General features: G+C 29.6%; 3 protein-coding genes and 1 pseudogene across 3 annotated transcripts; all 4 read left to right on the top strand.

Moving 5' to 3' along the window:
• Nucleotides 1–1240: 1240 nt before the first annotated feature.
• Nucleotides 1241–5243, top strand: LOC113371021 (probable multidrug resistance-associated protein lethal(2)03659; the record flags this gene model as incomplete). The annotated part of the gene is given in 14 exon segments (XM_026611672.1): nt 1241–1364; nt 1367–1488; nt 1616–1726; nt 1819–2054; nt 2291–2367; nt 2370–2468; nt 2546–2619; nt 2689–2802; nt 2871–3021; nt 3152–3382; nt 3541–3833; nt 4041–4228; nt 4398–4625; nt 4711–5243. Coding segments are annotated over 14 exon segments (2337 nt in total), but the record flags the coding sequence as incomplete, so codon positions are not given.
• A 3233-nt stretch (nt 5244–8476) lies between these two features.
• LOC113371022 (multidrug resistance-associated protein 4-like) lies at nt 8477–20331 on the top strand. Its single transcript, XM_026611673.1, has 21 exons — nt 8477–8726; nt 9942–10073; nt 10203–10407; nt 11526–11657; nt 11751–11942; nt 12332–12565; nt 12699–13010; nt 13073–13237; nt 14475–14713; nt 16113–16185; nt 16247–16420; nt 16701–16903; nt 16990–17107; nt 17175–17378; nt 17444–17594; nt 17668–17901; nt 18065–18229; nt 18310–18437; nt 18934–19179; nt 19377–19537; nt 19920–20331. The coding sequence occupies exons 1-21, from the start codon at nt 8542–8544 to the stop codon at nt 20329–20331; spliced, it is 4065 nt and encodes a 1354-aa protein (XP_026467458.1). The 5' UTR covers nt 8477–8541.
• A 223-nt stretch (nt 20332–20554) lies between these two features.
• LOC113371023 lies at nt 20555–22521 on the top strand. The gene is made up of 5 exons (XM_026611675.1): nt 20555–20701; nt 20771–20851; nt 20924–21140; nt 21246–21372; nt 21456–22521. Exons 2-5 carry the CDS (start codon nt 20795–20797, stop codon nt 22519–22521), a joined length of 1467 nt encoding a protein of 488 aa, XP_026467460.1. The 5' UTR covers nt 20555–20701; nt 20771–20794.
• A 2664-nt stretch (nt 22522–25185) lies between these two features.
• The window catches only part of LOC113371024, a 2312-nt pseudogene continuing 1994 nt past the window's right edge, over nt 25186–25503 (top strand).

A 25503-nucleotide genomic window follows, 5' to 3' on the forward strand; every position in this document is an offset into this window, starting at 1 on the left:
TTGCTTTTTCTTTCTGACCAGTACATAGATATGGTCGGAGATTATTATCACCTTCATAATTGAGTAATTACTATCAGTTACTACTGTCCTATTCTTTTCGAATACTAAAATAGTGAATATTATGAATTGAGAAATTATATAAAGCAAGTTTTAGTTTAATCAGTTGTATTAGAATTTACTTTTCTACTTACGTTTTACAAATATTTATAGATAATCTCTTTAGTTTTTATCGCAATCGAAGGTTAATAATAATAACGATTAATGTATCCAGCAAAGAATTTATTCTTTTGCATTGTATAGAATGTCTTATAACAGAACTTTTAATTTATATGGGAGGTCACGCGATAAAATCGTCGGAAATATTTCTCGCAATACTAGGCCCCTTCCGGAACCAGAAATATTCTGGTTAGGGGGTATTTTAGAGTGGAGCGATGAATTTTAGGTCATTTTTAAAGTGTGTGAAAGAAAGCAATGAATGTTGTTACTATCCATTTGTTACCACTTGTTTATTAATATTATTAAAATACAAAACAAAAATTAAAAAAATAAAAAAGTTGAAATTGTAAAAACTGGCAGCTGATGAAGTGGGTGGTCTCACAAAATTAGCACCTCAGTCTTGACATGATTTCAGCCTCCTAGCCATCGGAAATGCAAAAAATAAAAAGATTATTAACCTCCAATGATGTCGCAATCGCCCGAACTAGCGATGAGTAAAAGGATTTTTTTTTACAAATTGGCGACTGGGGAAAAAAAGTGTTTTTTTACTGTTTTTTTGAGTTTCTCGATTTTTTAAAAATAGTTAAAATTGGAATTTGGGGATAATCCTAGTTCGGGCTATAGATAGGTCTATAAACAAGACTCTCGAACATTTCAAGTGAATCGGTCTATTAAAACTCGAGAAATCGTTGTCAAGTACTGAAAAAGTCTGTTCTGAGAAAAACGCATTTAAGGTTTTGCGTGAAGCCAAACCAGTATGGAGACCGAGCCAGTAAATGCTTATATCTCTGAAAATAATTCAAATTTTCAAAAACGTTCTCGTACCCATATTCTTAGATAGTTAAACTTCGAAAATATGAAATAAAAAAAACGATTTTTTGAATTTCTACACTAGAAGCAAGCGAGTGAGAACATATCTTACAAGTTTGTTAGTTTGAAAGATAATTCAAAAGATAGATTCATTTGAATCTAACCAATTCTTCATTTACATCTTAAAAAATTAATTTTAACAAATATTATTTCTTTAGTGGGTGAACGCGGTGCATCTCTATCAGGAGGTCAGCGCGCCCGTGTTAGTTTAGCTCGAGCCGTTTATCGCCGTGCAGACCTTTAGCTGGACGACCCGCTCTCCGCTGTTGACGCACATGTCGGCGGCATTTGTTTGATAGATGTATCGGACCCAAAGGACAATTAAAAGGATGTACTAGGATTCTTGTCACTCATCAAGTGCATTATTTGAATGGAGCTGATTGGATCATAGTAATGAATAATGTGGGTGATTTTATTAACTTTTTTATTAACTATTAACAATAGTTCAAAATGCCAACTGTAAAATTTGAAATTATTTATATCAATCACAGCATTTGACAAATTACTGAAATATTTAAATTTATTTCAGGGAACAGTTGAAGCGCAAGGAACGCCCGAAGATTTATCAAGAAGTGGAATAGATATAGCCAAATTAATCAGTCAACAAGAAAATGTAGAGTCTCCCGATCCATATAAGAAGGTTATCAAAAACATCAGCAAGAGTAAGTAATTTCTTAAGTTAAGTAAGTAATCGAACGATATTATAACCAATAACGCAAATATTTATTTTAGAGCAAAATGTCAGTTTCTTCTATTGCGACTCATGAATCAGATTCAGAGCAAGAGGAGGATGTCGACGAAGGTCCGCAAGCTGTTGCTGAAAAATCTTCGAAAGGCACGGTTCAAGGATCTCTGCTAGCACAATATTTCAAGGCTGGTGCTAACTCGATCCTGTTGATGCCTATGTTTGCCTTGTTTTTGTTAGCGCAAGTTGCCGCTAGTGCCGCTGATTATTGGGTTTCATACTGGTAATTTTATAATGAATAATAATAATAATAATAACCCTTAATGAATTTTAATGATTATCATTCAACAAAAATATATAACACTTAAATATTATTATTTTTTTATTGTTTATTTAGTGAACTATTAAATGATACTTGGAAAGTCTGTTATCGTTCTTTTGTAAGTTCGATTCAAAGTCTCTCGAATTTGTTGATTTTATTTTAATTTAAAAGCTTATGTATAACTGTTGTATTTTCAGGACTGCACAAGAAGAACTCCGTCATTTCTATAACTCATCTGCCACGATAAATTCAAGTGATTTTAATGACTTACTACAAACCAAACATCAAGTAATACTGAAAACTTACTTAGCACTGAAACTTGCATGTATATTCATGGAGGATTAGTTGCTTCACTATTTATAATAGCTATACTCGGTTCGTAGAAAAGATTATATTATGATTCAATTATTTTTGGATTAGTTTAATTTTCTGTATTTTCTTATTATTTGCAGTTCTATATTTCTACACTGTATGTGTACGGGCTTCTCAAAGATTACATGATTCTATGTTCAAAGGAATTTTACAAGTATAACTAATCAGATAATTTAAATATTAGTAGAATAAAATAAATATTAATAATTTAATTTTTTTTCAGACAACTATGCGATTTTTTGATACAAACCCTTCAGGACGGATTATGAATAGATTTTCAAAAGACATGGGCGCTATTGATGAATTTTTACCTAAAGCCTTGCTTGATTCATCACAGGTACATTTTGTATATTCATAGCTTTGCTGAAAAAAATCGTATATTTTATTTAATTCTATTCTTTTCAGATCATACTGACTATAGTTGGCGCTTTAATATTAACGGCAACTGTAAATCCATTATTTTTGATAGCTGTCGGCGTTCTTGGAATAGTTTTCATATTTGTGAGAAGAATTTACTTAAAAACATCAAAAAATATTAAACGTCTTGAAGGAATAAGTACGTATTGTAATTACAGATAACATTAATCGAATTTTATTTATTTATAGCTTACTTATGAAACTGTAATAAGCTATATTGTTTTTGAATTTTGAATTTGTGTTCAAATCAGAATATTTTATTTTTTAAGCCCGAAGTCCAGCATATTCTCACCTTGCAGCATCGTTAGCTGGCTTGTCGACTGTGAGGGCGTTTGGAGCCCAAAGTGAATTAACGAGTGAATTCGATTCACATCAAGATCGCCACAGTGGTGCATGGTACATGTTCATTGCAACTAGCACTGCTTTTGGTTTCAGCTTAGATCTGATGTGCTTGCTATTTATATTTGCTGTCACTTTCAGTTTTCTAATTGCAGGACAAGGTATGTAATAGTTTTAATGGATGATCATAATATTAATGTATCTTTAGATTTATTATTTTATATTAGTTATTTTTCATATTTGTTTCTCTTAAATGACTAAAATTTATTTTAAAAACTAAAAATATGAATAAAATAAATATTATATTTCTGTTTACCAGAACGATTGGGCGACCAAGTCGGTTTGGCCATCACTCAGGCGATGGCCCTCACCGGAATGATGCAATGGGGTATCCGGCAAAGTGCAGAAGTTGCTAACCAAATGATGGCAGTGGAACGTGTTCTTGAATACAAATCATTACCGCCAGAAACAGAACCGAAGGTTCCTAGAGAAGTGCCTAAATTATGGCCAGAGAAAGGTACAATTAAGTTTGAAGACATGACTTTAACTTATGTGGAAGGAGAGGAACCAGTTTTGAAACACTTGGATATAGAGATCAACGAAAAAGAAAAGGTAGAAAAATAAAAATAAAATTTCACTGATTTTTGAAATTTTCATTGATTATCACCGGTTTTTAATTAGTATTATATTTTGAAAGAAATGAATCCAATGGTTATAAACGTATACAAATATTTTAGCTATACATGAAGGAATATATAAAAGTGTTAAGCTTTATAAAAATATATTCATTTAACCAAATAATTTTGTTTTCTGTTTTAGATTGGTATAGTTGGAAGAACAGGCGCTGGCAAATCGTCCTTGATTGCGGCAATATTCCGCTTAGCCCGCGTTGAAGGATCTATAACAATTGATGGCATCGATACGGCTACAATTTCTTTGAATAAACTAAGATCAAAAGTGTCCATCATTCCACAAGATCCTGTACTGTTTTCTGGAACATTACGAAGGTAAATTTGAATTAGAAAAAAATACAATGATTTAGAGTTTTGCAAATCTGTTCTATAAAAAAAGTCCTGACGGAGTTTCAATAAATTTTATTATGTTCAATAATATATTATATATTATTGCTGTTGATATATGATTTAGTAATAATTTGAGCTAATTTATATTTTTTAGAAATCTTGATCCATTTGAAGAATATTCGGATGCCGCCGTATGGACTGCACTGCATGAGGTTGAACTAGGAGAATTGGGTGCAAGTGCTTTGGGTCTTCAAGCTCCAGTTATGGCAGGCGGGTCTAATTTCAGTGTCGGACAAAGGCAACTTCTATGCTTAGCCAGGGCTATTCTAAGAGAGAATAAGATCTTAGTACTGGACGAAGCGACGGCCAATGTTGACCCTCAGTAAGTTTACCATTATGTATGCACTATTGATTATTGTTGTTGATGTACTATTTAAGTAATACTTGGAATTGTTTTTTTTTTGTAGAACTGATATATTAATCCAAAGGACGATTCGTTCACGTTTCGCCGAATGTACAGTTCTCACGGTCGCTCATCGTCTTCACACCGTCATGGATTCTGATCGGGTGTTGGTTATGGATGCCGGCCAGGCTGCAGAGTTTGCTTCTCCTATAGAATTGTTAAATGTCAAAGATGGAATTTTCCGATCCATGGTGGATCAAAGTGGTCGACAAGAAGCGGAACAACTTATGGCAATTGCTAGGAAAACGGCTGAAAACAAAGTCCATACAAGTTCTTTGGAAACGATGATCTGAATGCTGTTGGGTAATATCAAAGCTTTATAAATTAATGCAGGGTTAGAACTTATCAGGTCCATGTTGATGAAGCATATAGGTCGTTGGCTCTAAATATTTAGGGCCATTTTTAACTTATCGTTATACCACTGTGTATAAATATACGGTCTTAAACCGATGTTTTCACTAATTACAGTAATACTTTAAGCGTAATGTTTTTATAATTATAACAAATTTTAGCGTCTGGTTGAATGAAAACGGGTGACCAACTTCTTCAGCATTACAATAGTATTCATAATTAATCGTGATTGTACAATACAACGTCAAAATGTACTATGCATATATTAAAACGTTATATGTGATATATATGAAAACTTTAAAATGCATGTTGATTGGACAGAAATATATACTTTTGAGATTTTTTGATAGAATTAAATTTGATTCTCTATACTCGCAGTATAACTACTTAATATAGAATTCATAAGTATGTTTTAAATGTAATTTAAATATGTGCCTTTAATTACTGTGCACGTTCCCAATTATAGACTGTTTCGAATTCTTTTTTTTATGTGGATGTTGATTCAAAAAGTTTTTTTTTCTTTATGTTTTTCGGACTAAGATTTTTAGGCGTTCTAGAGTGTTAGGCGGTTTAAAGTTGTTTTATCATTAACTTTATTTTGATTTTTTTTTCAATGTTATTTCTCAAACTAATACATTGATTTTTAAACTTTTTATGCCACCTTACCGTTTATAAACGCAATCGCAGACCATAACTTTAATGATTGAATATTATATATAATTTTAATATTAAATATAATCAATACTTAAAATATTTACTTAATAATCTTAGCCTAAAATTATCTATGTTTTCTTCCTCTCGAAAGACGGTTAGATTAATAGTTCACAATATAACGATACTTAGCTTTAATTTTGTTGTTTGTTCTTAAAATAAGTATTAAATTAGATATATTTTAATTTACGTGTTACAAAATATTTACATATTTTTATATGTATGTTTACGAAAATCTAGTGATAGAATTTAATGTACAAAATTGATATTTTTATAAATTTGACTTATATAAAATGAAATATTATAAATATTATTACATTTAGTGCCTATAAAACTGATGTACATAAATTAAAACTACTATAAAATATCTATAAAGATATTCATGTGAAACTCAGTTGAATTATATAATAAGACGCTATATATTGTGTGTGAGATTAATAAATATAAAAATTTTATACTTAATAATGATCTTCCATATAGAGTAAAGTTTACGCTTTTCATAATAACATTTCTTAACATTGTCTCTTGGACATGTGAATTTGTCAAATAGTACTTATCTCTTAATGTATATTGAAAATCGATTAATTTTGTAAATAAATAATGTATATATTTTGACAAATTTTAATCATATATGATTTTTGATTTTTTAAAAGTATTACGCATTAAGTGTATTTAGACGCAATTTTATCGGTGCATTTATAATTTATAACTAATTCATTTATAAGTTTTTTATATGTAATTTATTCCAACAATTTCATATTCGTTATGCGTTTATCTTCGACAATTTTAACATAGTTTTAACATAGTTCATTTAAAGAATTTTTTAATTTAGTACATCGCAATTATTTCAATGAAGCTTTAGTAAATTCCTGTGAGGTTGTAAGTTGTAAACAACAAATTCTTGCTATAATGTACTGTGCATGTAAACTTGCGTCAATATGCAGTATTTATGTGACTTTAATATTGAACATTTGTATGAGAATGGATTGAAAATAAAGTTTAAATTATATATCCTCATTCAAGTGTGATTAAATATTTATATTTTTTAATTGATTATGAGAAATGGTAAATTGTAGTAGTACTGATTCTCACGAATTGATATTAACGCACGTGTTGGATCAGTTTTATGCAAAAGTTGATAACAGTGATCAAGGCCAAGAAAATATTCAAATTTCTGGAAAGTAAATTTGATAAATATAATAAATTGAAACGGAATGCATATTCGGTGTACAAATCTTTTATGCAGTTTGTTTTGAATTGTGTATATAAATATTTGATAAAATCAAATCTCAATATTTATTCATATGACATCTGTTTAAATATAAATGTACGAACAACGACATGAATCTTTATTATATTACCTTTTAAAAATATTTATTACTAGTAAAAAAGAAGCATGCATGACTGTTAGTTAATTTTAATTTAAGCGGTTGCTTGAATAAATATTGAAATGATCTAAAATCTGCGAGTTTGAAGATTGTTTCTACATGTACACGTGCATTATATTATCTAATTCAAAAATTATAGTTTATGGAGTAAAGCAATTTGCGAGTAATAATATGTCGATTAGAACATAATATTCATTAAAGTTTTCTTTTCCAGGGTTGCATTTAAACATTTTTGTATATATTTATAATGCCATATTTTATTTTATTTGAAATATAATTTTTCTATCTCTATATTGCCTATTTTGGCCTAAATAAATCATTTTGAATTACTTCGTTCAAAATAAAAATTAACTACTTAATCCAAAAATGTTAAATATATACGCGTATATCCCGTTTTCTACCATAAGATTTAGAGATGATAAAAAAATCAGAATGGATGTCGAAAATTGAAACATTATTTTAGATATTATTATTATAAATAACAGTCTTCAATTATGTTTAAACAAATTATAATTGTTTTCATTACTTTGTTATTTAGATTCGTACATAGAATATATTCGTTAAGGATTTTAAATTAAACTAAGAAGTGAATGCATTTAAAGAAATTATGAAATAAAAAATGCGTTTCAATTTAATATAAATTATTTTTCAATATATTTTTTATGAAAAGTCAGTAATACATGACTGTGCTAATAAAATTCTAAAAATATAACCCAAAGAGCTGAATTTGTTATCAGTGTTACATATTTTGTATTTGCATTGTAGTGTCAATTAAAAACTTTGACGAATACTTTAAACTCTAGAATATATTTTTATATTTTTATGCTCAATTTTCCTTTTGAATCAACATTCTTGGTTGTGATTAATATTTGAGTTACAAGTAAATACGTCGACTGTTTCGAATCAGTGCAAATACAATCGAGATTTTATACTTGTGAAGCAGATAGTACAGTCAACAATGTTTATGTTAAATTAATATAAAAAATGTTTTGATAAAAATATTAAGTGGTGCTCATGGATGTGGAGAATATTGTCATAAACGAATAAATAAAGCAAATTGATATCTGGAGGTTCGTCAAATGCAGGTTGGTTCTTAAGAATTTTAATTTATTTATCTTAGCACAAAAATTAATCATATTTATTCTTTGTTCTATTTTATATCTATCAATTGCAGTTTTACATCATTAATTTTTCATAGAATTGCATATAATGCAATTTCCTTAATCTTAATTATATGCGCATTTTAAATTAAAACAGCGATAATAATTGCGCTAGTAATAATTATTTGGTTTTTTACAGAAATGTCCCCACCGTTGGCAAATGTACCGTCGATGAAAAATGAGGACTGGTCTCAGGTCTGGTGTTCTAATTTGAATCCGGCAGTCATGGACGCGACTATAAAATCAAAAAAGACAAATCCGTTACAAAATAGCAACCCTTTTGCGAAATTGTTCTTTTTGTCGTTGATACCGACTATATGGCGCGGATTCAAACGGGGTCTGACCCCTAAGGACCTCACGAAAACTGTGGAAGACGATCAAGCGAAGGCGCTTGGTGACTTGCTAGAAAGGTGAAATTCTATTATTATAAATTATATATATTTGAATAAGAAAATTCAATATTTGCTTCAAGACCTCATCTTATTTAGTACAAGGAATATCCTAATGTTTTTCTCTATGTTGTAAGTTTATCATCAATCAAAATTGTACATTTGTGCGCCACATATATCGAAAAGTGCACTCAATTTACTATTCAACGTAATTCATTTTTATAAATAGATAGAAAATTATAGATCATATTTTTTTAGCCAATGCGCATTAAACTTTAATTATAATAAATCTATATAAAATATAACTCTACATGTTCATTGAACGAAATCAGTGTTTTCCATTAAACTAATTTTAATACTAGTATTTGTATGAAGTTCATGAAGCTGAAAAAACTCTGATTGCATCATATAGTGTAAGAGTTTTAAATTTTTATATAGATTTTATAAAATATACATAAATAATCAAAAGACTTCAAGGAGCAAAAAAATAAAGGAGTGACTATATAATTAAATTCGTATTTAAATCTAAAGCCTATGATGTTAATATTTTCTACAATATATCTCACTTAATAATACGTCATATCTGGTAAAATGGTCTGTTTATGCACGTATTTTGTGTCACTATTGTAAAAAACAACGTTATCAGTAAATTCTACTTACCGTCCAATTATTGTTGAATTGCGTGAAAAAAATGTTTTTACTGTACACCTGTCACATATAATAAAGTATCAAACGTATTAAATAAAATAAATTGATAATTTAAAGGTCTGATTTACCTAACGTGAAAATAATTTGTTTATCTGATACTTTGAAGCAAATTAGTCATTTGAAATTACTGATTAAAACAATAACTTTGATGAAAAGAAGTTCTTATTTCGTCTATCATATTTATTTATTTATTTATTCAACGCCCAAGGCCATAATACAATATAATTTCATTTTAAAGTGTACAAATTATAAACTAAAGATAATATGAGAAAATTAGAGTATTAAGAGTTCATAGATAGCTTTGTACACGTATCACTTAATATAAACTACAAATATATAACATTAAATAAAAATTAATAAAATTAAACATTCAAACAGTCTTTTAAGAATAATTTTTCAAGCTTGTCATTTATTTTGTCATTTTATTTAAATTTCAACAAGAATAATTTTGTTAATATATCTGAAACTACAATAGTTATTTTTACAAACTTATAGGTAAAAGATAAATAATTAAACGTTTTGTTTCAGAAATTGGTACGAGGAACTTAATAATGCCGAAAAACGAAATCGAAGACCAAAATTTTATAAAGCGCTACTTCGAACATTTTGGAAGAGTCATTTTTGTGATGGATTACTTTATCTTGCTTTTGTAGGAATCAAGTAAGCTTTACAGTTACAGTAGTTTATTATATTATAGATTATATAAATGAATTATAATGCAAAGCAGTTTTATTTGTATGCATCAAAAATTTATCTAAATAGAAAATAATTTTGGTGATTTACATTTAGATCTCTACAGCCCTTATTATTAGGCAGTTTTCTCATGTATTTCAAGACCAACTCAGAAGTGACAAAAAAGCAAGCCCTCCAATTTGCAGGAATGCTCTCGGCAATGAGCGCTTTAGCCGTGATTATCGATCACCATGCAGAACTTAGACAACGTGTGGTTGGAATGAGGACCCGCGTGGCCTGCTCGTCTTTGGTTTATCGAAAGGTAAATTTTCAAGAAATATGATTTAGTTTAATAATGGTTACACGTAAATTTTGTCGTGTGTAATAAGTTTCTATTTTCGCACGAGGAACCAATGCCAACTCCTTAACGTCTCTTCAAACTATTGTCTATATTTCTCTTGTTATGTCTTTCCATCATCAATATAAGGTTCTATTCTAACAATCATAATTTTTGCCAAAATTTTTGATGGTGTTGGAAGTTAACTAATTGATCTGTAACCTTGAACTTCTAACGGATCTATATTAAAATATTTAAGCAACGAAAAGCCTATGTCAACAAGTAGTTATTTATACCAGATTATGTAGATAATAACTTATCAGTTATTAAATCGAAGAATAATTAAATAGTGTGAGTTCAAATTTTTTTTATTTATTTATTGTTTGAACAGCAATCAGAACTCCTATATATGTTCTATAAGCTGTTGGTTCACGACTTAATACTACTTTATTTCATGAGAGGCAATCCATCGATTAACCATTCTCTTATGTGTGGGATATTTTTAATATTAGCTCTTACGTCTAATAGTTGCATATGATTGGATGTTGCAGCTATGTCCACGAAGGACGATTTCCACTTGGAATTATATTGTGATCTATAATCCCAAGTGGAAATTTGACATCAAAGCTGCCTGATGTTGGGCTACGGCGGTAGCGGGAATCGATCCAGCGAACCTGGAACTAGTGGTTGCTAGTCCACGCTCTAACCGATATCGCCACCGCCGGCCCGTGAGTTCAAATACCCAAGAAAATTATTTTTTCATTAATTCGGATCGGTCATCAATAATAATGTATTATAATCGTTTGTCGAGTTACATCTTGAAATTAATCAATTATTTTTTCATTTGTTAGTTTTGTTTGTGAGTTAGTCAATTAATTTAAGTAATTTCTTATTTCTAACATTATATATTTTTATTAATCTCATATAAATTTTCAAACGATTATTTTTTTGTTGGTGTGCTACGATCCTGATAGGGTTTTGGACTTTTATCAACACGTCAAAGTATTCAAGTGGATATTTTAAATTTGTACAAAAAACAATAAATAAAAATTAATCACGTCAAAGTAATATTTCATCTCTTTTTATTCTTGCTCTATATGCAGCTTCTTCGTTTATCCAAGACCGTCTGCAGCCAATTACCTGTGGGTCAATTGATAAATATAATTTCTAATGATTCAACCAGATTTGATCACGGTATGCTATTCGCTAACTTTTTATGGATCACACCATTACAGGTAAATATTAATATTTGTGTAATAAATAACATTAAATTGTTATTATTAAATTTTTTTTTTATTTTTTTTTTATTTTTTGTGTTACTATTTTAGCTTGCTCTCATATGTTATTTATCATATGATGCTGTCGGGATTCCGACTTTTATAGGTATCGGGGCTTGTTTATTACAAATATTACCACTTGTAAATCTTTATGCAAAATTAACTTCAAAATGTAGAAAATCAATTGCTGTATTAACTGATAAGAGAGTAAGACTGATGGATGAAATTATCTGTGGAATCAAGGTAAATAATTTAATTTATACATGCATATATTTTATTTATATTATGTACATATAGGGGTAAGTCTCCTAGTGGCAGACACTTAAGGTTATTTATAAATAAATCAAAAAATATTTTACGAAATGTTTGGTAAATTATGATTTTACTAAGGGACGATTTAGTGTCCGGTGCTAAGGGACAGACATTTTCGTTCATTTGGTGGCACTTACTAAAATTGGTTAAAAGATCTATATATTCTACCATTTTACGTATAACAATCAAGTACAACTTTTATCTTTGCATACCACTCAAATGTAGAAATAAAGTTAAATAGAGTGTCCGGTGCTTAGTGCCGTGCGGCGTTACGGGACTTCCCCCTACACTACTTTTATTTATACTATCTGCATTTTTAGGTGATAAAAATGTATGCATGGGAAAAGCCTTTTGCGGCTTTGGTGTCGAAGGTGCGAAGAGAAGAACTTTCATCGGTATTTAAGGCAAATATCGTCCGTTCACTGACTCACCATTTGATGATAATCACTGAAAGAACTACACTTTTTATAACATTGTTGGCTTGTGTTTTACTCGGAGTGGATTTCGATGCACAGACAGTTTTCTCGTTAGTTTTATATTACAATACACTGCAGGTTTGCTTATTATTATGCATTTTATAGCTTACCTAACATAGAAAAATAGAAAGGTGTTTGAAATTTATTTGAAATTATGCACTAGTTATCCAAAATTTGTAATTGATAAGGATAATAACTTTAATACTTTCAGATGACCATATCAGTATATTTTGCGGTTGCATTGTATCAAGGTGCGGAGTTAATCGTTACGTTAAAACGAATTGAAGAATTTTTACTACAAGAAGAAATATGCAATCCTAACTCCAATGTCATCGTAAAAGACATATACAATGTATTGGATTGCAATGGCGATGTGATCAAACCTAAGAAATCTAAATATGCACTTGATATAGATCATGTTACTGCTTGTTGGACATCTATATCAGATGCTTTGGTTGACATTACTGTTAAAATACCTGTTGGAAAGCTGTGCGCACTTATTGGACCTGTTGCTTCTGGAAAAGTATAACTAAAATATATTATATATAAATCATATTTTTATAATTAAATCATCGTTTTTTCTAGAGTTCATTCTTGCAATTAATTCTTGATGAAATGCCGGTTGACTCTGGGACTCTCAATGCAGATGGTACTGTATCGTATGCATCGCAGAATTCCTGGCTTTTTACTGGAACTATACGGGATAATATATTATTTGGTTTACCTTATGAGAAGATACGTTATAGAGAGGTATTTATATTATATTTTTTATAAAGAGCTAGCAAACCCAGCAAACTCCGTTTCGCCACCAGATGGTTTTGTGAGAAAGATGAAGAAATTTTTTATTGTTTTATATTTGAAAAGAAAATGAATAGCTTTCAAACAATATATCTACCGGCACTATGTACTTAAAATATTGGTTTGTAGTACATACATGCTATCATAGATGAGCCTGTATGTGAAAAAAGATTTTACCGCTTTTCTGTTGAAATTTTTCTTCAATTTTCTTTGCTATAAAGCTCACCGAGTCCGAGACCTTTCCAACGAATGCATAATCGTCGAAATCGGTTTGGGCGTTCTGGAGTTATATCGTCAGGAAGGAAAACCCGACTTATTTTTATATAATAGACTATAGATTTAATCTTATGAAATTAATACTATTTATTGTAAACTTTGAAAATATATGGTTGGAATATGAGTTTCCCAGATGCCAATGAATGAATGAGGTGATAAAGTGTGATAATTTTTATATTTTAAAACATTTCATACTAAAAAAAACGATATAAAATATCGTTTTATAGCAGTTATTTTTCCAACAATGTAATGCAATTTAGGCTTTTTATTTAGTTACTAAATTAATTTAGCAATAAAGCAATTCAAATTATTGCTATCAAGATTCCATATTTCTAAAATTATACTCGTATTTATACCATTACTAATTTTACATCAATTTTCAAACAATTAATTTTTTTGTTTTTTTTCTGCTATGATAATTTTTTTGAATTTTGTTGATTTGCTTATTTTGGGTGACAGCTTTGTTTACTTTTGCTGACAAGGGGGATGGGGGGAGGTAAATAATTGTACTAAATATGCTTACGTAATACTTAAACGATCCATTTTTTTAAGAAGTCTTTTTTTCCAAAAAAGTAAATTTCTGTCAATAATATATAGTTTCTCAAAAATTAAATTTTTTCAAAGTAATTTTTTATCAAAAATGTTAATCTTTTAAAAAAAAAATAACTTTTGGTACGGGAAGTTATAGCAATTTGCCTAAAGTCACCATGCCATGCACCCCACTAGTTTTTTTAATTATTGCTTTATTTAAAGTAAATAATTCATATTTTATAACCAATAGTAAACTATTGCTCTGAAATACTATTACAGGTATTTGTCGATCGGGTAATACAATCAAGACCTGCTATGAAGTTGAACTAATGAATTTATTATTACAATGAATTTTACTTACATTTTTTTATTTTTCGTCTAGGTTCTCAGAACATGTTCTCTCGAAAAGGATTTAAAGTCGTTTCCGCTGAAAGACCTGACTATCGTCGGAGAACGCGGCGCCTCTTTGTCTGGCGGGCAGCGCGCTCGCGTCAGTTTGGCCCGAGCTGCTTACAGGCGCGCCGACATTTATCTACTTGATGACCCTTTGTCTGCCGTGGACGCACATGTTGGCCGATATTTGTTCGATAAATGCATCGGTAATAATGGATTGCTATCTAGGTAATTTTTTAAATTTTATTACGAATATTTGTTTACTAATAAATTTATATATAGCGTCTTTAGCAATAAAAACAAAATCATTTAGAGAAGCAGCACCTAGTCTTTATTTAATTTACTATAATACATATTAATGGAAAATTTTATTTAAAATAAATCATAAAAGTCTTTACAAAATTAGTAACCAATAAGACAATAATTGAGATTTATTTGCATTTGTAGAACTGTTTATTTATTCAACAATAAGCCATCACCATATTATAAAAGACTAGCAAACCCGACGAACTCCGTTTCGCCACCATATGGTTTCGTGACAAAGATGAAGAAATTTTTTGTTTGTTTTATATTTGAAAAGGAAAAATTTGATTTTATTCAACAACAGAATCCGCAAATTATCCGTTTCATGAAAGTGATTTGTAAACCACATTTTTTGTTTTCTGGTCTGACTTTAACACAAACAAAGCGGATGGTTTTCCTACTCGTGAACAGGCAACGTATAACTGCACATGTGAAAAACAATGATTTTCTAAATAATCTATTTGAAATTTATCCCGCAAACACTAAGCGATTGGTCTTGCGACTTGTTATTGCGAACGCAAGGCGAACTGGAAATTGCAATCGTTTGAAGTCAAACGGAAGACCAGTCGGAATCATTGGTATATCACCAAATCGCCAGCAATTTTTGATTGAATGGTGAAATTCAGTGCGTGTACATCATTATTCTTTGCGAAAAGAATTGCTCGTTGACTTAACCAAGCATAATTTTGATAATTCTCACTAATGCCATTACTCGAATTTTTAATTACGGTGCGTGAAGTTCCAGCAATTTCCATTTTCTGGAGTTATTTCGTCAGGAAGGAAAACCCGACTTATTTTTATTATAGAAGATAATCTATTTGAAATTATTTAAAACAGTTATTGATTATTTTTATTACTCGAATTTTTAATTATGGTGCGTGAAGTTCCAGCAATTTGCATTAGGGCACGATGCTATGCACCACTATTTTTCTTAGCTATAAACCTTGCGGAGCCCGAGACCTTTCCAACGAATGCAAAATTGTCGAAAAAATCCTTAAAAACTCGCTCACGTGATTAATGGACGCCCCTTAGATTCATAAAATTGGCGTTACTGAAATAATACACTCTGTTAATACTTTGCGCTTCACAATTTAAAAAGATTTTATTTTAATTTTTACGTTATATTAGAATATCTAAACTTTTTTTTCAAATAATAATATGTGCACTGTAAAAATATTTATTTTTTATAATATATTATTTAATTATCTCTTTTTACTCTAAGAACGCAAAGCAAATTATAATTATATTACATGAATGATTTATTTAAATAAGCCTATAATAGTTAAATAAAATGTATTATTAAACAAATTAATAATAATTACAGTTCTACAAGAATATTGGTGACACATCAATTGCACTTTTTGTCTGAAGCCGATTGGATTATAATACTTAATAATGTGAGTATTTGGCAAACAAATTATAAAACATGTTGCATCATATTTTTTCACTATTTCTTAGGGTCGGATACAAAACCAAGGAACTTATGCTGATCTTGTGAACAGCAATGTTAATTTCGCATCTCTTTTGTCACAACCAGAAGTTTCTGAATACGAAGATAAAAAGTCAATAGATTTTACGTCTGTGGATTCACCAGTTTTGAAACGAAGGATGTCATCGCAATTGCGTCGTACTGTAAGTATAATATGATTATTATTTATTATCATGTATTGTTTTAACATAAAATATTAAACACGTGCTTTACTTTAACATCAAATTGATATAATTTCATTTATGAATAATTAAATAAATATACTTAAGACATAAAATCATGTGGGAATGATTATACTAGTTCTGCATTTGGATGCAAATGATGGCAAAAAAGTTCTTCATAACGTAATTTTCTACTTTGTTTTTTCATTATTTTTTTTATTTTTTTATTTTCTATTTTTGTTATTTAATTTCTATTTTGTAGTCTACTGCAGCTGTTGAAGATGTTTCAGGACCACCAGACCCAGAAGATTTAGAAGAGCATCAAGGTCAAGGAACAATGTCGTTCAAAGTTTTCTTCTGGTATTTAGTTGCTGGATCAAATAAATGTGGACTATTAGGCCTCATCTTCATTTTTGTCCTAGCTCAACTTTTTGCCATGGTTACTGATTATTGGTCTAGTTTTTGGTATGCTAGCATCATATAAAACACTATGAAAATATCTGTATAATTAGATTTTCAAACAAAAACTTCTTTCAATGCATAATTTTTAGGACAAAGCAGGAGGATCTAATAAAAAAATATGAAAACAAAGAAAGTGCAGAATCACCATTGCTTACCACATACCAGTCGCTGTATATTTATTCAGGACTTATAGTTGGACTCATTTTGGTAATTATTTTCAAAAATTTAAACTAATTATGTACATACATTTACCTTGCAACATTTTTCTCTGCAGACTATTCATATAAAAATTTACTTCTATTTATTGAACTGTAAAAGATCAACCCAGAAACTTCATGATAAAATGTTCGGAAAATTATTAGAAGCTGTAACACGCTTCTTTGATATCAATCCTACAGGGAGAATTTTAAATAGATTTTCAAAAGATATGGGTATTATAGATGAATATTTGCCAAAATCCTTGATGAATGCATTACAAGTAAGTTATTAATTTATTTAGATAAATGTTATTAAGGAATATATTATTGAATTGAATTGTTTCAGTTAATACTCTCTTCTGCGTGTACAGCAATAATAATATCGATGACAAATTATTATCTTTTAATACCAATAATAGTAATGTTTTCTGTCTTTTGTGGATTATTTATAATATACTTGAGAACTGGACAAGATATGAGAAGAATTGAAGGGATATGTAAGTAAAAGAATTACGTTTACTATATTTGCATGTTATACTTATTTATTATATGATGTATCGTTTCTTATAGGTCGCAGTCCAGTTTATTCTTATTTGTCTTCAACTTACGCTGGATTGGATACGATCCGTTCACGTGAAGCAACGACCCGAGTTTCTTCGGAATTTGATGGTCTTTTAGATGTGCATTCCGCGCAATGGCATCATCTAGTTGTGGCTGCTCAGACCCTAGGATTCTGGTTGGAAATGGCCAGCGTGGTCTTTTCGACTATTGTTTGTTTCAGTTTTGTTTTGATGGAAGATTGGAGTAAGTTGTAAATGATATTTGTTCCATCAGTTATTTGTCTTCGGAAGACAAGACTTTTAAATGAAAATTGTGATAGAATTTTTTTCTGCTCGATTTGTTGATGCAAATTGGCTTATTTAAAATGTTTAAAAAAAGTGAAAAAATAGTAATATTATTTTTATAGTTGGCTTGACATTTGCGGGCCAAGTCGGATTGGCCGTAACGCAAGCAATGGCTCTTACATCAGTACTTCAATACGGTGTTCGGATGTTAACAGACGTTATAAACGATATGTTAAGCGTAGAAAGAGTTTTGGAATATACAGATTTAGAACAAGAACCAAAGCCTGGTACTTTATACTTTATTTATTTACTATAATAATATTGAAATTTGTATAAATACTGAATCTTTAATATTTTAAATGAACAGGTAAATTACCTCCGGATACTTGGCCTCCTAATGGAAGAATAGAATTTCGTGATATGTCTCTGAAGTATATAAAATATTCCAAGCCAGTGTTGAGAGATTTAACTTTAGTAGTAGAATCAGGATGGAAGGTATATAGACCTGAATTATTATAAAAAAGTTAAAATAATGAGTGGTATATTTATATGTTATATATGTATGTACATACTGTGTGTGTATACTCATTTCTATGTTCATGAATGTGTGTGTTCATATATACACATATGTGTGTATGTATGTGTTCATATATACAGATATGCTGTGTGTATTTATGTATGTGTGTAAAAAAGGACCCCTCCACGTCATTTTTTTTTCAAAAATTACGTAATTATTATGAAATATTTTCGTAATCCATATTACGTAATCCACATTACTTAAAATAGGCGAAATTATGACACATATCTTACATTAATCTTACGTAAAAATGACATAAGTATGTAATTTTTTTGCGTAAAAATTACATAAATTTTACGTATTTTGGCTTAGTGGGTTTGTGCCTAAAGATTTTTGTTTATTTATTAATATAGTATATATTTTACTTTATTTAATTAATATAAACTTTAACATAAATCTATTCCTTATACTTAGATCGGTGTAGTAGGACGAACTGGTGCAGGAAAATCATCTCTGATCGCTGCTCTTTTCCGACTTGCGCCGTTAGAAGGCTCAATTATTATCGATGGTTTGGAAACTGGACGAATAAATCTAGATGCTCTACGTTCAAAACTATCCATAATACCCCAAGATCCAGTTCTATTTAATGGGACTTTAAGATATAATTTAGATCCATTTGGGAAATACGATGACAGCGAAATGTGGCATGCGTTAGACCTTGTACATAAAAATTTATTCATCAAATTTACAAGCATGGATGTAACCAGATTGTAATCGATTTTATAATTAACATATGAGTAATATATTATTTTCGGTATTGCTTTTTAAAAGTCAATTTATTCAAGTCCTTTTGGTTACATCTCTTGTGAACAGAATAAAAAATGTTATTTATATGTAATGTTGAATTATTATTTCAGGTTGATATGAAAAATTCAGTGAATTCTTTGGATGTCTCAGTTTCCGAAGGAGGTAATAATTTTAGCGTCGGTCAAAAGCAATTGATATGCCTTGCAAGAGCCATTTTGAGACGTAACAAAATACTTATTCTTGACGAGGCTACTGCTAATGTAGATCCACAGTGAGTTGGTTATTTAATATTATTTCTTTTATGAAACGCTCTTAATGATCATAGTGATAAATCTCATTATAATTATAATGTTATAATTCTAGTCTATTCTAGTCTATTTATGCCTTTGATAATTGATTCAGTCAAATACAATTGGATCATTAAAAAATTGGATTTTTTTATATCTTCATAGATATACATCTATATAAAATAATATTTGAAATAATACATTAACAAGCATTATTAAACTCGTATTGTCAACTTATACTAGCAAAAATTATTTCCACTAACAATTATATATTTTCCACTGAACCTTCAAATAGAGGTTTTACCCTGTAGTATATTTAATATCTAACTCGATAAATAAATAATTTAAAATTCTTTATTCCTGCAGGACTGATGCTTTAATACAAAAATCTATACGCACACAATTTTCAAAATGCACCGTACTGACAATTGCTCATCGCCTGCATACTGTAATGGACTCTGATCGTATCCTGGTTATGGATGCAGGAAGGCCCAGAGAATTTGGCACACCATATGATTTATTAATGTTGCCAGGAAGTATGTTGGCATCCCTTGTTTCTGAAACTGGACAAGCGGATAAACTGCTTGATATAGCAAAACAAGCATTTGTCAATTCTGGTTATGAAATTGCTCCAAATGGTTCTGCAATGAAGGAAACCAATGGCGAGATTGTACTGGAAGTAGAGTATAGGCCAAATGGTCATATGACTATATGCAATAAACCTTGTAATGGCTTTTCAAATGAAGCATTTGTAGAAGATATTGATACTAAATTGTGATATAGGTATAAATATAATAACAAAATATAAAATTATTATAGTTTTATTTATCAAAATCATTGTTCATTGTTATTTTAAAATTTTAAATTATTTAAAAATTTATTCGTTGTAAAATGTTGGTACTTAAGCCCAACAGCTCACTTGTGTCAACACAGTTCAGAGCAGTGAATTTCATACGACGAAGTTCATAGCGCATTTATGGCAACACTATCGGTATGACAAATGAACGGTATGTAAACAAATAAATCTGTTAAAAGTTACAATAGAGTTTTACACAAAATTCACACAAATGTTGACGAAGAATGAAAGATTTTTTTAATGTGCTTGTTTATGCAAAAATGCAATAATATAACGCGATATGGAAACTAAGGTGCGTAGATAGTACTTCATATATGGAATAAATATAATAATAATATAGACTCATAATAATAATTTGTAGCGATAATTCAAACTTTTGTATAATATGGACGAATTGAAAAAGGCTGAACTGCAAAAAAGACGCAAACAAAGGATATTACAGGTAAAATTTCTAATTAGAGAATGCATTTCTATTAGTTTATTTTGTAATGCTAGTAACAACTATTACTTGAAGGTACGGGAACAGTCAAAAGTTATTGCTTCAGAATTGCGTGACAAAGTCAATTCTGAAAAGAAACGAAAAGCAGAAGAATTTGCCAAAATAAAATGCAAGGAGTTGAGAGAATGGCAGGAACAACAATTAAGAGATATGAAAAACCAGTGCTCTAAAAATTATTGTGATCTTGGTAATGCTCATAAAGCAGCTGAAGCTGAAGTTGATCCACGAGAAGGTAATTGTCAATTTATACCACAAGAGACAATTGTTCCACTCTTATTATATCTTCATTTCTGTATTCACAAGTAAAAGACTTTGCTTAGAATATTTATGTTTGCAGTTTTGAAGGATAATAAAACAAAACGAGATAATATTGCTCAAGCAAGAGGAAAGGAAGCTATGAAAAATTTGAAAGAAGAAATAATACAAAAACATTGCAAACAGAAAACAAAACAGAAAACTTTCAGGTATTTATGATATCAATATTATGACTACTAATTTGTTTATTAATATCAAGTTTATTTATTACTTATTTTGTTATCCTTTTCAGATCTGTTCCTACCTCAAATGTACCCAAAATAAAAATCACACATATTATTAAAAAAGTTAAGAAATCTGCAATAAAAGATGACTGTGTTTGTTATGATGATCCAGAAGTTGAATTGGGCACAATAAATCTTGATAAAAATGCTTCTGATCCTGTTGAAAACTCATTGTTGAAAACAGATGATGATCACAATGGACATTATACAAATTCCATATCTAACAAAAATGGAGAAAAAGTTTCACATACTCCTTACTTATCTGAATTGAGACACAATGGTTGGTTTTGTCAATGTTGCAAAATGCAACGAGATGTTGGTATTCAATGTTTATGTCCTAAAACATCATATGAGGATGATGATAAAGAAACATCATCAGATGCAATCTCTCTTGATAAAGACGGTTCTGAAGCAAATAATTATTTCACACAAGTCAGTGATAGAATAAAATCTAGAAAAATCATTGATGTTCCAAGCTTAAAAGTAAAATCATCTGTATATAATCCTCAGAACTTTTCAGATAATGTTTTACACAGAAACGACTCTGATCTTTCAGATGATTTTTGTGATAAAATTAGACAACCAAATCCAAGACGACAAAATATAATTAGCAGTCCAAATAAAGGATGCAGAGAAAAAAGTCCTATTGCAAAAAAAATAAATATAAGCCATGGAGATTCAAGTCCAATTAGAAATCAACATGATATAAATCCTCAAGTTAGAAAACATACAGATATTGGTTCACCTAAAAAGCAAAGGGGCGTAAATCCAGAATCTGAAGAATATAGAGCTATAAGTCCTTTAACTGCAATATCAGCAAAAATTCATGATGGCATAATATGTGCTAAAAATTGCTTGGAAGACATTGAACCACAGGTTTTGGAATTGCAGAAAAATGTACAAAGCCTAGAAAAATCTTTTTCAGAAAAGCCTGTGATACCAATTTCTCCAATAAAATCTGTTAAACACACCAATTCCAGAATCAGTTCAACCACAGCAGATTTGCCAAAAGTGAAATTATATGATTGCAGCACAAAATATGAAGCACATATAGGCCATCTTCAAATCCGGTAGAGAAAGTTGATTCACACTTTTCAAATGCTCATGATGTTGCACAAAAGGAGAGTGAAAACTTTGATAAGGTGAGGCATGGTTTATTATGTCAAGCAATAAAATAATTCATCTTATTTTAAGAAAATAATTGTTAATTAAGGAAAGAACAATATGGTCACTTATCTGTTTTCTTGGATTTAATATGACACTGATCATCAATCAATTCAGTGATTGTTCAATATTTGCTTTATTTGTTGCAATAATAGTCATGGTAAATAATATACCATTTAATACAACTGTTATAAAGCAATTTATTGTGCATATAAGTTATAATAACATATTTTAACAAAGGATGAAAATATTACATATGCAATTTTCAAGAAAATTGTAATAGCAAGTGAATTGGGCAACTGATAATTCTTAATTATTTTAAGGATTTTTTGTGTAATCTATGGTATGAAATCTTGCTTTACTAATCTATTGTACTTCTGGGCCAGTTTACTTCATCTTTCTGCCATGCACTGGACAAATTTTTACTTGGGGATCAACAGCTTTTTGTTGAGGCAAATTAACTGATTTTGTCGGTTGTTCTAGATCAGATTGTTTCTTTGCCATATTCTAAAAAGTAGTATAAAATTTTTTGCTCAAAATATATTCATGTTCCAAAAATATTCACTATTACTTGCAAAATAATTTCAAATCGTATACTACATATTACAAAGAATTACCTCACAAATTGATCTATTCGTGCATGGGCAGTACACATAAGTCATATCTTTAGGATCAGGGTGGGCCTTAGGGGATGAGAAAGTTGTTGCTGCCTGGCACTTCTTTTTCTTACTGTCTTGTTGACATCTGGCTTCAGCGGCTTTAACATGTCTTTGCCAAAATTCCATACGTGATGGATGCGGAGCACTCAGCTCTTTTGCTATTTCCCGAGTAATTCGCATAGGGAGTTGCCATGTGTTTAAATGATAGCCCCATGGATTGCACGCTGGTCGTTTTGCAACTATTAAATTGAATTTTGTTCAATAAATTGAAAATTAAATTTCTAATTCTGTGTTGTTTTCCATGAGAAACAATGTGATCATTCATTCTAATGTTAATGCAGAGATTAAACACGGACAATATCAGCAAGTAAATGTAAATTTCTACATAATAGTATTTTTAGTTAAATACTCATCTATTTTCTAATTGAATGATAAATTTTGTCAGTTATTATATACTTACAAGGCAGTTGATGTCCTCGATCATTTCCAATAATCCTTGTAGCTTTACATAATGTTGTCGGATGCTTTGGAAACCACTTAGGAGTTTGGTAATTGCCCCAAATTATGCGGCTAAAAGCCCCTTCATACTGATTGGCACTGAATTGTAAGACATTTATTTTATATGTATAATTGGAAGTTTTAAAAATATCTCAAACAAATTTGTAAAACAAATCTCTAATATATTACTGAGTTGAAACAAATGATAAAATACTATGAGATATCAAAGTAGGTTTGTTGATTAATTAATATAAACCTCTTAATCAAATTATTGTTATCATAGGATTTTTGCTTCATCTACTTCTTGCATAGTTATTATAATTATATTGAAAATTACATTTTTACGACAAGGATAAACAAAGAGTAGTAGTTATCAAACTTTCAAATTATAAAAAATGAAATGTTTTAATAACATTTATTATTATCAATTTTTTTATTAATATTTCCATATTCCTAATGTGATGTATTATTCATTTATGTATAGTTTAAAACAAAAAAAATATTTACTTATGTCGAACAAAAAGTTTTTTCTAGTGATAATTATGTATGTTTTGTGCCATTGCTTTCAATTCTCTGATATTTATTTATAATTATAATCATTATAGGAAATCTCACAAAAGGCTCAGAAAGAAGAGATGCTATGGCCAAATCAAAAATAAGAAGTCGTGAAGCTCTCAATCAAGCAAGAAATACGAAAAATTTAGAAAATATTAACAAATGTTTTGAATCATTGGCATTACTTGAAAGGGAAACTGATACTTGCCAGGTAATAATATTCAGGAAATTCATTTTTTAGTGTTTTAAGTTGTTTAGTTGTTTAAGAAATCGAATCGGCTATTTTTTTTGGCTTTCATTGAATGATCATAATTCTAATTTATGGTAGTTTCACTTTTTTAATGAATATTTTTAAAACAATCTTTTATATATAGTTATATAATCATTTTCTTGTACTTAAATCTTTACAAACTAGTTAATTTTGTAGTTTTAAAACAATTCTTATATTTTTAGAATCCAAGTTTATATAATCCTTTATCATATAAAGATATGAATAATCAAAGGCAAAGAAAGGATTGATGAGGCTTTTAGTAATATGTTAGACAAAGTAAAAGGCTTCAAAAAATGTGATTACTTTAGATAGAGTTCGATCAAATAAATCCGTCGGAAAGAAAACCCCTGGAAACAATTTTACTAAGTCTTCCTCTTATTCGAAAGCTGGTATAGAGAAAAAACAATCTAGTCTCAATGTTGCAAATTTAGATAGAGATAGTATTTGCAATAAAAAGATTATTGATATTTGTTGTGGAGATGATAAAAGCTCTACAACAAGTAGTAGTATCATATTAGGAAATCTAGATCACAAAATATAGAAAACCAAGACTTAAAGGAATTATTAGAGCGAGTAAAACGTCAGAAACAAATGCTTTTAGAAGAGGTCCCAAAAGAAAATTTACCACAGGACAGTAAACTTAATGATGTTCTAATCGCAATGGAAAAAAGTTTATCAGATCCCTTGGAGAATCGCATAAAAAAGACCGAAATTTCAAGTAAAATTGATGATGCTCAAAAATCAAAAAACAAAAGAAAAAGCTTGCAAAAAAAGAGGAAGAATTAAAACTTAAAGAATTACAATTAGATCTGTTGATGCAAAAGTATAAACTAAATGAGTTAGAACAAAAACAGAATCTGGCAAACATGAACACAAAGTTCACAACCAGAAAATATTCCAATAGAAAGT

This window comes from Ctenocephalides felis, unplaced genomic scaffold, assembly GCF_003426905.1.
Source record: "Ctenocephalides felis isolate EL2017-DRISC unplaced genomic scaffold, ASM342690v1 CF-g0.4_SCAFFOLD_01492, whole genome shotgun sequence".
Classification (NCBI taxonomy): Eukaryota; Metazoa; Arthropoda; class Insecta; order Siphonaptera; family Pulicidae; genus Ctenocephalides; species Ctenocephalides felis.